At 36.1% G+C, this 14205-nt stretch overlaps 1 protein-coding gene across 1 annotated transcript; it reads left to right on the forward strand.

The window, feature by feature from the left end:
* The first annotated feature begins 2586 nt into the window (after nucleotides 1-2586).
* Nucleotides 2587-13340, forward strand: LOC125652924 (polyunsaturated fatty acid 5-lipoxygenase-like). The gene is made up of 8 exons (XM_056165391.1): nucleotides 2587-3088; nucleotides 3190-3234; nucleotides 4831-4959; nucleotides 5071-5168; nucleotides 7183-7315; nucleotides 8117-8212; nucleotides 10436-10532; nucleotides 12976-13340. The coding sequence occupies exons 1-8, from the start codon at nucleotides 2627-2629 to the stop codon at nucleotides 13014-13016; spliced, it is 1101 nt and encodes a 366-aa protein (XP_056021366.1). The 5' UTR covers nucleotides 2587-2626; the 3' UTR covers nucleotides 13017-13340.
* The last annotated feature ends 865 nt before the right edge of the window (nucleotides 13341-14205 follow it).

The raw sequence follows: 14205 nt of genomic DNA on the forward strand, positions 1-14205 counted from the left end.
GACTGCCTCAATGAACCGCCTTGGTAGTCTAGTTTTGCGTTTCGACCTGTTCCCCTCGTTACTAGAGTTACCCTTTTTCTTGTTTTGGGTGGCATAGTGTTCGATGACGTCAGATATATTTATGTAGTCTGAACTGTTTTAAAAATAACTTAAAGATGTCTGCTTCTGGCAACTTTGATCTATAAATCAGCGTCTCTGAGGGGCTTGATTATACTGTGCAATGTATATGAAATTCGTGGTCTCAAGAATGTTTTGACTGCGAACAAGGATACAAAGGTCATCACGCTTGCCCAGGAACTAAAAGCATTTATCACAAACACAACTGTACATATCAAGAAAAAAACTTTCCTCTTACTGTCACTAAAGAAAATGAACATGCTGCACTTTAAAGATTGAATATAGTTTGATCTTTATATCCCACTACTGACACAAAAGAAGTTCTTGAATCCATGAACAAGTGAAGATAACTGTTCGTTATCTCATAAATCTGATTAAGAATACAAAATTTAGAGAATGGAATACACGGACCCCTGGACATCCTGAGGTGGGATCATGCAAGGTGAAGATCATGTGACTAGAAGGAATACGTATCCCTTCTCAACCAGTTACACCCGATGTGAACCCTATATAATGATCATATAAACAGAGTAGTCCGTAGTGAAAATCAGTATGTAAAGAACGGTCCAACAATTAACATGAAACACATCATACAGCATTCGATCCAGTGATAGCTTGTATTTGCAATATAGATCATTGTAAAGACCGTAGAATTTGAGATATGCTTGCTTTAAGCGAGACCGTTGAAACCCCTGTAACATTAAATTAATTTCTAAGTACCCTACCTTGATTTTAAAATTTATCATACGCAGAACATCCTCTCGTGTATCGAATCACAAATACGGAAAGTTGAAAATGGAGAAACTGAAGTCACCTCGTTTGTCATAGAGTTGTGTTGTTTAGTTTGTCGTTCACTAAGATATCAATCGGAACTCCTCGAATGTCTCGCGCACTCGACATAGATCTCGGATGTAATACGATGGCATCCACGAGTGAATTTGATGCATTGCCAGTTGGCAATACATCAAATTCACTCATGGATGCCATCGTATTACATCCGAGATCTATGTCGAGTGTGCGAGACATTCGAGGAGTTCCGATTGACTAAGATATACCACATGGAAGACTGTGATGTCTTTTATTTCGAGTTCACTAGGATATTTCGATCTACTACAACAAATTATATAATTTGAGAGGATATTCAAGAAATGATATGACGAAAATAAAACAAATGTTAGACAGTAAATGGTTGAACGAACGTTGTTCAGAATTTTGAGATTTCATTTTATAAACAATGTACTTGAAGAATCGAAATGAAGAATTGTATTCATTTCTAGAATCTTAAGGATTCCATATATTGTGGTATTAGGAAGTTTTACAGTCCAGATCCTTGCAATATCCAGTTTTACCGGTTGGAAATTACTATAAAAATAATATAAACTAAAAATGTACTAACAGGACCAATACCCCCACCCCCGAGGGTCTTATCCAAACTAAAACAGATTTGAAATACCAAAATATATACGAGTTTATCTTCATTAAAAGCATTAAATGTGCTTGGTTACGAAATGGCCTGGAGATGAAATTTAAACTTTTTATCCAGTGAGCTTGAACTTTAGCAAATGGCCTTGGTTCAAGGACATTTCATAGTATTACCATTATCTGGCACGCAAAGTCTTTCAATTGTAAGTACCTGATGTTTCTTCGCGTTACTTAGCTATGATAAAGCATTTTCACCTAATGAATTTGCAATTGAGCCTTAATTGACATTGGGTCAAGAACATGACACACCTTCAGTAGTCCTTGTTTCAACCATGATTCTTATGACTTGCATAGGAATTGCATGGAGAGACAGGTTAACTCTAACATTACATTCCTCCCAAACTTCGTTTGCTTAATATAAATCTAATCCAACCAAAGTAGCAATAGTCTCCAAAAATGTGGTGATTATGAAGATTAATTGATTCTATATTGTTTATCGTCCCTCTCGACAATTTTTCACTCGTATGGAGACGTTTTCGGTGAAGGGCTGCAATATTTAAGCCTATGTTTGGCGCTTACAGCCTTTGAGCAAGGATGAATTTTTATCGTGCCTCAACTGCTGTGACATGGGCCTCGGTTGTTTCGGTCTCATCCGCAGGACCGCCCTATTTAGTCGTCTGTTACGACAAGCAGGGGGTACTGAAAACCTATTCTAACCCCGGGTCCCCACAGGACATGATTATGAAGAAAAAATATTGATAGTTAACTGTATATATATTGGAACACCGGTATGGTAGGATAGACTTTCCTCCCGTATAGAATCCCACCGGGGAAAAAAACTAGACTTTTCCACCAGTCAGTACATAGTTTACCTCTGAAAGGAAAAAACGCCCCGAGGTAGAAATCCCCCTTTTCTTTTGAACATGTACCAAGAATGTTTTTAACTATGAGTAATTACTTTTGTGATAGTTTCAAATTTCATTTGAGAGGCAAAGCTGATAAAACCACCCTATGTCTATAATTTCACACCATATTCCTCACATTTTAGACACACTGGTACACTGTGTTTACAGTCTAACGGTCTGCAATGACAACTTATGAAGTTAAGGTAAAGACTGGCGACAAGAAGGGGGCAGGCACAGACGCTAACGTTCACATAATTTTACTGGATGGATCTGGAAAGCAAACCAAACCTGCTGTTCTAAATAATAGGTTTAAAGATGACTTTGAACGAGGGAAAATAGACGTCTTCACATTTCTAGATCAAACAGATATTCCTGAAGTAACCGACATCCAGTTGCGAAGAGACGAAGCAGGATTGTTCAGTGATTGGTTTGTTGAAAAAGTGGAGGTGACCAATCAGAACAGTAGAAAGACCTCTGTCTTTCCGATTCTTCGGTGGGTTCCCTCTGGAGTTGATATTTACTTCAGACAATACGATACATTTTTACCCCAATCTGATCCACGGCCAGATCAGCGAAATCTTGAACTTGAGGAAAAAAGGAAATTTTACGAATATGAAGAGAAAACACCTGGATTACCTGTTCAGGTGAGGTGTTCATGTGAAATGAATTATTGAGAAAGATTGATTTCAATTTAACAAACTAAGATTAAGAATACATTTAACATTATCAGTGTATATTTCACCAGGTTAAGAAGGTCCCTAAGGATGAAGTGTTTTCTGGTCAGATAGAGGTAGGGATCAGATGGGACTGTGTTCTGCTTTATTTTCGCTGCAGTTTAAATTTAGCTAGTTTCGCTATAAACAAGATTCGTGAAGTTGAAACAGCAATGAATGTAACCTTGTCATTACGTTATGTTGTTTGAAAATAATAAATGTGAATTTAACACTTGATGTACATTGTTCTACCAGAGGCCGTCAAAATGACAAAAAGCAAAACGCGAATCTAAAGCAGTATACAGTATTGACTTCTCTGAATTTTCTATAATAATAGGTATAACGATAAAATAATGACGATCTTGAATTATGACATCATGAATGTCCTAACGCAGTCAGTAAGTTGAGATTACATCCAATACAATGAAAGAGATATATCGTAATCAAACTGAAAGCGGCTTTATACACCTACATATTTTCATTGACACATTCGAATTGGGTCATCACAAAACATACCGGCACACTCATCACAAAACCCGTTAGCACACATTCAAACTGCATTATCAATAAACATACTAACACACATTCAAACTGCTTCATCACAAAACATACTAGCACACATTCAAACTGCCTCATCACAAAACATACTAGCACACATTCAAACTGCATCATCACAAAACATTTTAGCACACATTTAAACTGCTTCATCACAAAACATGCTAACACACATTCAAACTGCTTCATCACAAAACATGCTAGCACGCATTCAAACTGCCTCATCACAAAACATGCTAGCACACATTCAAACTGCTTCATCACAAAACATGCTAGCACACATTCAAACTGCTTCATCACAAAACATGCTAGCACGCATTCAAACTGCCTCATCACAAAACATACTAGCACACATTCAAACTGCATCATCACAAAACATACTAGCACACATTCAAATTGCATCATCACAAAACATGCTAGCACGCATTCAAACTGCCTCATCATAAAACATACTAGCACACATTCAAACTGCATCATCACAAAACATACTAGCACACATTCAAACTGCCTCATCACAAAACATGCTAGCACTCATTCAAACTGCATCATCACAAAATATACTAGCACACATTCAAACTGCTTCATCACAAAACATGCTAGCACGCATTCAAACTGCCTCATCACAAAACATACTAGCACGAATTCAAACTGCCTCATCACAAAACATACTAGCACACATGTAAATTGCATCATTACAAAACATGCTAGCACACATTCAAATTGCATCATCACAAAACATACTAGCACACATTCAAACTGCATCATTACAAAACATACTAGCACACATTCAAACTGTATCATCACAAAACATACTAGCACAAATTCAAACTGTATCATCACAAAACATACTAGCACACATTCAAACTGCCTCGTCATAAAACATACTAGCACACATTCAAACTGCATCATCACAAAACATACTAGCACACATGTAAATTGCATCATTACAAAACATGCTAGCACACATTCAAACTGGATCATCACAAAAGATGCTAACAATTTTGGTGTTGACATAACAAACGTTGATTAAGATATATTTAGGTTTATAGTAGTATTCATCATATTATATGGTGCATACATGATAAGAATTGTGTAACTAAAATGTATTAAAATAACAGTGGCATTTGCTGAAAAGTAAAATCACCATGAAATACAGTAAGACCATAGAAGTTATATTTGGTGATGGATCGTGGGAAACTATAAAGGACTTAAAGAGCGTCTACTCCACGCCATTTGAAAATCCAAAGGTAAAGCAAACCAATTTTGTGGATATATTACAAAATGTTCTTAAACTGAAATATGGTTACCCGCAACATGGCGAGACAGCTAATGGTGACCCTTTCGTTGATCATGAACAGGAAATGGAGGACTGGGAAAGCGATGTCAGCTTTGGATGGCAACGACTAAACAGCGTTAATCCCAATCTCATTCGGCTCTGCTCAGAGATACCGGACAAGTAAGAAAACATTACGCAATGGTTGTTCTTGTTTGGTGTTTTACGTCTCATTTAAGAATTCTTCAATCACATAGAAACATCACTAGCTTAAGTTTGAGTGTCATAAATGCAAGGTGAAGATAACGAACAGTGATCAATCTCATAACTCCTACAAGCAATACAAAATAGATAGTTGGGCAAACACGGACCCCTGGACACACCAGAGGTGGGATCAGGTGCCTAGGAGGAGTAAGCATCCCCTGTTGACCGGTCACACCCGCCGTGAGCCCCATATCTAGATCTAGTTGATATATTCAATTGTTTGATTGATGATTGTTTTATCTCCCGTCGAGGATTTTTCACTCATACTGAGATTCAACTAGTCTTAGGTGAAATGTCACTTTAAACCTACGCTTATCACTCAGTGCGCAACCGCGACACGGGACCTCCATTTTCGATAAGGTCATATTCGAAAGACCCATGATTCTCACTTTCTAGATACCGAGCGTTTGGCGAAGGAGCAATCACTTGTTAGGTTTGAAGCGGCCGTCGAATGAGCGGGGCTCGAACTCATGACCTCCCGGTTACGAATCGAGCCCTCTACCAAAAGTGCTGAACTACCGCAACCGTTATCTTAAGTATCTTTGTTTTAATACATATGTAATGGTGTGTTGGTTGTGGATCTTCCTACATATACATTTTGTAACGTCGCCAAAATTATAAGAAAATTAAATAAAAGACAATATCGGCACACTACAAAAACACCTCAGTCAAAATAGATTTTACATCTTTAATCTTGAACAAGCATCAAATCATTTTCATAAGTTTCTACTTTATAAACATGATAAACAATAATGGTGTACAGTGGCTTCACTACAAACCAGCGAAATCCCAGTTCTCACAGTCTAATGTTAATCACCGACTCCAAACACATGGTCGAATCCCGAAACCCTTGTCTCGAAACCGACACGCACACATCGCACGAACGTCCCCGCCATCATCAGATTTATCTGATTACGCAAAGTTTTTCTTCAGACAGTCCCGTGTCGATCTGCTATGGCCGCATCTTGTGTCGAGTTCTCCTCGTCTGCCAGACGCTGCGCGTGGCCCCATGACCACGAGCAAACAAATAGAGTGGTGAATCTAATTACTTTACGTTTCAAATAAATTATCAAATGTTACAATGCAATCACTTCAGATACAAATTGTTAAACATTTAAATGTAATTATCCTCTACATATCATAACAATTTTCTATTAAAGTGGAGATTCCCCGGGAATTAAAATTTTCAATCTAAATTCATCTTAAGCAGTATTATTTGGGAGAATATCATGAGATTCTGAATGTTTTTGAAATCTTGCTATCAAAAGAATATAGTATTGATATGTATTTTATAAGAATTTTCAAGATAAATGTTACATATATACCATCAAATTTAATGAAAATTAAATTCATTCCTGTATTCTTAACATAATGCAATTGTTTCGTCATTCGTATCATCAGAGTGACATTTTTCTCTAAAGGATGTAATAAATCAAGATGATCTGAAACACGATAATCTAAAATAAAGTAATAAAGCTTACTTTCCAAACAATGTGTATATCAGATTCGGGGTGACAATGTGTAATTCTGATATCAGATTTGGGATGACAATGTGTAATTTTGATATCAGATTTGGGATGACAATGTGTAATTTTGATATCAGATTTGGGATGACAATGTGTAATTCTGATATCAAATTTGGGATGACAATGTGTAATTTTGATATCAGATTTGGAGTGACAATGTGTAATTCTGATATCAGATTTGGAGTGACAATGTGTAATTCTGATATCAAATTTGGGATGACAATGTGTAATTCTGATATCAGATTTAGGATGACAATGTGTAATTCTGATATCAGATTTAGGATGACAATGTGTAATTCTGATATCAGATTTAGGATGACAATGTGTAATTCTGATATCAGATTTAGGATGACAATGTGTAATTCTGATATCAGATTTAGTATGACAATGTGTAATTCTGATATCAGATTTGGTGTGACGGAAGAGATGATCAAGCCTTTTCTGGAAGGTCTGACGTTGTCTCAAGCCATCAACGACAAACGTCTGTTTATCATTGACCTCAATATTCTGGAAGGAATTTCAGTGGTCGACGGATATGTTGTAAGTTACGAAATACACGAGAAATCATAAGTTGTAAGTTACAAAATACACAAGAAATCATAAGTTGTAAGTTACAAAATACACGACGGATATGTTGTAAGTTACGAAATACACGACGGATATGTTGTAAGTTACGAAATACACGAGGAATCATAAGTTGTAAGTTACGAAATACACGACGGATATGTTGTAAGTTACGAAATACACGAGAAATCATAAGTTGTAAGTTACAAAATACACGAGGGATATGTTGTAGGTTATAAAATATACGTGGGATATGTTGTAAGTTACGAAATAAACGAGGGATATGATATAAGTTTTAAAATATACGAGGGATCTGTTGTAAGTTTGGATGACTACGTAGTTGAGGTCTGCATGAATTTCCTGAGAAAATTCGAATGTATTTTATTGTCTTATGGTAATGAAGATGAAAAAATGCAACAAGAAATTAAAATCATGGTATATTTTGTCAAAAGATAAAAAATGATAGGTTATAACTACGTCTCATCATTTGTGATTTCGAATGTTAGTTTCTATTTCGGGTATATCTTATTGTTTGAATACAAGATAGATGAGTATGTTCATAAATGAAATCATGGTATATTTGTCAATGAAAATGTTTATAAATGAAATCATGATATATTTTGTCAATGAAAATGTTTATAAATGAAATCACGATATATTTTGTCAATGAACAATATCTTACCATTGTAACATTTCGTAATTCGATAAAGCGATGATGTACATATTTATGTATACCTTTGAAAGATATGACACTCTCTCATTTTACATTTTTTGTAGTGCCCCGTCCCTATTGCACTGTTCTTTGTGGATGGTAAAGGACAGTTGATGCCAGTGGCTATACAACTCTTCCAGCAGAAGGGACCCGACAACCAGGTAAGGTTGAAATCAATGGAAGGTGAAGATAGCGAACAGTAATCAATCTCATAACTCTTATAAAGGTGAAGATAACGAACAGTGATCAATCTCATAACTCCTATAAAGGTGAAGATAACGAACAGTAATCAATCTCATAACTCTTATAAAGGTGAAGATAACGAACAGTAATCAATCTCATAACTCTTATAAAGGTGAAGATAACGAACAGTGATCAATCTCATAACTCCTATAAAGGTGAAGATAACGAACAGTAATCAATCTCATAACTCCTATAAAGGTGAAGATAACGAACAGTGATCAATCTCATAACTCTTATAAAGGTGAAGATAACGAACAGTGATCAATCTCATAACTCCTATAAAGGTGAAGATAACGAACAGTAATCAATCTCATAACTCTTATAAAGGTGAAGATAACGAACAGTAATCAATCTCATAACTCTTATAAAGGTGAAGATAACGAACAGTGATCAATCTCATAACTCCTATAAAGGTGAAGATAACGAACAGTAATCAATCTCATAACTCCTATAAAGGTGAAGATAACGAACAGTGATCAATCTCATAACTCTTATAAAGGTGAAGATAACGAACAGTGATCAATCTCATAACTCCTATAAAGGTGAAGATAACGAACAGTAATCAATCTCATAACTCCTATAAAGGTGAAGATAACGAACAGTGATCAATCTCATAACTCCTATAAAGGTGAAGATAACGAACAGTAATCAATCTCATAACTCCTATAAAGGTGAAGATAACGAACAGTGATCAATCTCATAACTCCTATAAAGGTGAAGATAACGAACAGTGATCAATCTCATAACTCCTATAAAGGTGAAGATAACGAACAGTAATCAATCTCATAACTCCTATAAAGGTGAAGATAACGAACAGTGATCAATCTCATAACTCCTATAAAGGTGAAGATAACGAACAGTGATCAATCTCATAACTCTTATAAAGGTGAAGATAACGAACAGTGATCAATCTCATAACTCTTATAAAGGTGAAGATAACGAACAGTGATCAATCTCATAACTCTTATAAAGGTGAAGATAACGAACAGTGATCAATCTCATAACTCCTATAGAGGTGAGGATAACGAACAGTGATCAATCTCATAACTCCTATAAAGGTGAAGATAACGAACAGTGATCAATCTCATAACTCCTATAAAGGTGAAGATAACGAACAGTGATCAATCTCATAACTCTTATAAAGGTGAAGATAACGAACAGTGATCAATCTCATAACTCCTATAAAGGTGAAGATAACGAACAGTAATCAATCTCATAACTCCTATAAAGGTGAAGATAACGAACAGTAATCAATCTCATAACTCCTATAAAGGTGAAGATAACGAACAGTGATCAATCTCATAACTCCTATAAAGGTGAAGATAACGAACAGTGATCAATCTCATAACTCTTATAAAGGTGAAGATAACGAACAGTAATCAATCTCATAACTCCTATAAAGGTGAAGATAACGAACAGTGATCAATCTCATAACTCCTATAAAGGTGAAGATAACGAACAGTAATCAATCTCATAACTCCTATAAGCAATACAAAATAGAGAGTTGGGCAAACACGGACCCCTGGATATACCAGAGGTTGTATCAGGTACCTAGGAGGAGTAAGCATCCCTTGTCAACCGGTCACATCCGCCATGAGCCCTATATCGTGACGCGTACTGATTTAGTTGATGGCTTGGTTGGTGTTTTACGTCTCTCTCCAGAATATTTCACTCATATTGAAAACAAAGAGACATCTATAGGCGAAGTGTCACAAATTTATACTTAGAATAGAGGGTATACGCCATTTAGCGGTGAGGTTTCTTTATCACGCTAATTTAATGCCTACCTATGGTTATGCTCCCTCCAACAAGCTACTTTGTCTTCTAATACCAAGCGTTAGGTGAAAAAACAATTGCCACCTATTTAAACAACTGAAGGTGTTTGCGACCGTTGTCGGAATCCTTGACCAGCCGATTACAAACCGACCTCTTTACCTCTGGGTACGTTCCGATAGATAATAAAGTACTCGTGTTAAAAGGAGAAAGACTATAATATTATAGATAACAGATTGCGTACAACAATTGCCTAGTTACAAAAACCCTCAGAAACTCACCTATGTAGCTCAATGCTAATCTGCATATACATAAAACATTTTATCAATCAAATCCATCGCGATGTCTAAATATTACTTATATTTCAGGTTTTTCTTCCCAGTGACCCTCCGTATACTTGGCTGATTGCAAAAATGTGGTACAACGTGGGCGACTCAAATTACCACCAGGCCATAACCCATTTAGGTAATAAGGAATCATTAACAAATTACTACCAGGCCACAACCCATTTAGGTAATAAACAATCATTAACAAATTACCACCAGGCCATAACCCTTAATTATCATCAATTATCATCAACTTACCAGTAGGCCACAATATCACATTTAGATTATAAACAACCATTATCAAATTATCACCAGACCATAACCCATTTAGGTAATAAACAATTATTAACATATTGTCACCAGGACATAATCCATTTAGGTAATAAACAATTAACAAATTATTACCAGACATTTAATTGATAAACAGTTGGTATGAAATTACCTCCCAATTCAGTTTGGTAAGTTTATTTCATGTCAGACGTCAGAAAGACCCCCTAATTCTCACTTTTAAATGCCGGAGGTTTTGGCGAAGGCGCAATTATTACCTATATAGCATGACTGGGACGGGGCTCAAACGCACGGCGTCCTGGTTACTGTACGCACCGGATTCTATCGTCTTGCTTCTATTGCCTACATGTACAGTATAAGTTATGGAGTCATGGAGTCATGGTGATAAATCTACAAAACCCATTTACAGAAAATAAATTTTAAGAAAATATTGGGATTTCCATATCATAATTATGTTTCTCTATAAACATCATAATCTAAACTTTTGATTTAACAGATTATGAACACTCAACTTACTTTACTATTAGACTACTATATATAAATGTAAGCTTAAAGGGGAATACATCCCCCAAAATTACTTGATGAATGATAGGATTAATTATGTAACACAAATTTGTCATACTATTATGTTGATATACGTCCTAGATAAGCTTCAGTACTAATTCAAAAACGTTAGAAATTGAAATTCCCTCCATCTATAGAGGCTGCCATGAGGTGGAACTCTTTTGTATTCAAGGCCATAAAAATCAATAATTTTGACGTCACACCCTCTGCTCCGGTTTTGATCAGATTCTAAGATCATCAAAGATGTGCATGTGGTAGATTTTACCAATAAATAGGTTGATGCCTTCCTGTCAAGTTGTTAATTGCACTAATGCGAAGGGAAGTTGTGATTTTTTTTTTTGAAATTCCTTAACCAACCAAATCATCTGAAAAGAAAAGACTATTTAAACTGGGGGTTTTTTTTGCCAAAATTCCTAACCCAACCAAGTCATCTGAAAAGAAAAGACTATTTAAAATGTGGATCTATCATTTGCGTAATGACAAATTGAGGTTCGAGACATTTGTATGAAGAAACGTGTACCGTCTGCCTGGTCTGCGACTCGACTGAACGTCTTCTTTTCTCAATTTCATCTTGCGAAAGAACGGGCTCAACCCTAAACGGCTCCAAACATAACTTTTCGTGACTTGTCATGTTTACAGTGCTGCTGATGAAATAAATTGAAACCGACGGTGTGACGTCAAAACTTAACCTTCAATGGCCGCTCTCTTAGCGGCGGGTAATTTAAAATACATGACAGATTGATATTAATTTAATTGTTAAGCAAGAATTTTTGTTGTTATAGACTGTCATTTACGATATCATTAAGTAAAGCTTTATTCATAAAAGCAACACTGTGGGTAGGACTGCCTTTTCCCTTGAATATGTCCTTAAGAATGGCATTACTCGAGTAATTAGCTTGCGAATTATCACAATATTTCTGCTAAATAATCCAATTTCACCTTTGACACTATCATCATCCTACAAATACTACACGCTCTATATACATCTTGGTTTCAATACTCCCAGTAGTACTTGAATTAAGGACGAAATCTTTGTTTGCAACTTTACTATAGAAGGTGAAGATAACAAACAGTGATCAATCTCATAACTCCTACAAGCAATACAAAATAGATAGGTGGGCAAACACGGACCCATGGACACACCAGAGGTGGGATCAGGTGCCTAGGAGGAGTAAGCATCCCCTGTTGACCGGTCACACCCGCCCTATATCTTGACCAGGTAAACGGAGTTATCCATAGTAAAAATCAGTGTACCAAGAACGGTCTAACAATCGGTATGACACAAGTCAGACAGCATTTGACCCAATGATAGTTTGTGTTTGGCAACCTAGATTGTTATAACGACAATAGAATTTAAACGAGATTGTTGAAATCTCTGCACCATCAACTTGTTTGTCAGTAGACAAGCTCTTGCGTATCAAATAAATTAAGAGATATAAATACCATATACCGGTGATAATGAAATATTGCTACATAAATATGGTAAGTTGACGATGGAGAAGCTGGAATCACCCCGTTTATCATAAAGTTGAGTTGTTAGTTTGCCGTTAATATCTATTTTCAATAAACATCTAAGTATGAAGGAGGAATTGATGACTATGGTTCTTTTATTTCGAGTTCACTGGGATATATCGAATCGACATATGAATGAAAAATATCATTATTGTTAACGTCGTCTATATATCTAAATATCAATAAGGAACTCCTGCATATTTTTATTTCAACTTCAGAGTACTTGTGGGTGGCATCAGAGTGGTGTATAACAGATTAATTTTTGGATGACTGTTCACTGGATATGAATATTTCCGCTTTCCATTTTTGTTGGTGAAGCAACTGTCTATGATGTCAAAAGGCCTAGTGTTTAATTTATTGTGAGGACAGTTGGTGTAAAGTGTTGCAAAGGCATATGTTTTGATGTTGATTAGAGAAAGGCTTTGTGATATCAAGTTTACTAAAAGTTCTTTAGAAACTGTTTCGTATTTCGTTTTCCAATACAATGGTGCCGCACGAGAAAAATAATCTATAAGTGCTGACAAATTCAAAAACTTCTAAATTATAAACACTGCCATTTTACACGTGTAAATGATGAGAAACACATTTTACAATATTCTGAAACATAATCAAAACAAGAGGCCTAAGGGCCACATCGCTCACCTGAGTTACCTTGGCCAATATCTGAAGACTTTCCATACATATTTGCACGCAAAACCTTAGTTTGTATTGTGGCCCCCAACCTATTCCAGGAGGCCATGATTTGAACAAATTTGAATCTGCATTATATCAGGAAGCTTTTATGTAAATTTCAGCTCTTCTGGCTCATTGGCTCTTGAGAAGAAGATTTTTAAAGATTTTCCCAATATATTTCTATTTAAAACTTTGACCCCCTATTGTGGCCCCAGTCTACCCCCCGGGGCCATGATTTGAACAAACTGGAATCTACACTATGTCAGGAAGCTTTCATATAAATTTCAGCTCTTCTGGCCCAGTGGTTCTTGAGAAGAAGATTTTTATATGATCCCATCCTATATTTGCATTTTGTGATTATCTCCCCTTTGAAGGGTGCATGGCCCTCTATTTGAACAAACTTGCAAGCCCTTTACCCAAGGATGCTCTTGGCCAACTTTGGTTATAATTGGCCCAGTGGTTCTTGAGAAGAAGATGAAAATGTAAAAAGTTTACGATGCCGCCGATGACGATAGACAACGGACAAATTTTGATCAGAAAAGCTCACTTGAGTCCTCGGCTCAGGTGGACTAATACTATACATTATTATATAGCTAATAAATAGTCTATTATAAGATATCTGCGTAAAATCTAGAGAATGTCAGCGTTCAATATCCTGAGAATTTATTGAACGCTAACTATGCATTTCGTAATTTGTGTGCGCCCGAAACATTCCGAGTATGAGCGTTCAATATTGGCCGTACCGTAACGACGTAAACAAGCGAAAATGGCAGACG

This window comes from Ostrea edulis, chromosome 5 (genome assembly GCF_947568905.1).
Source record: "Ostrea edulis chromosome 5, xbOstEdul1.1, whole genome shotgun sequence".
NCBI lineage: Eukaryota > Metazoa > Mollusca > Bivalvia > Ostreida > Ostreidae > Ostrea > Ostrea edulis.

Excerpts from the sequence above, each read along its gene's own strand:
- LOC125652924 (XM_056165391.1), top strand. The coding sequence starts at position 2,627 with ATGACAACTTATGAAGTTAAGGTAAAGACTGGCGACAAGAAGGGGGCA. Across the intron at positions 3,089-3,189 it reads CACCTGGATTACCTGTTCAG|GTTAAGAAGGTCCCTAAGGA; the intron begins GTGAGGTGTTCA and ends ATATTTCACCAG. Across the intron at positions 8,213-10,435 it reads AGAAGGGACCCGACAACCAG|GTTTTTCTTCCCAGTGACCC; the intron begins GTAAGGTTGAAA and ends CTTATATTTCAG.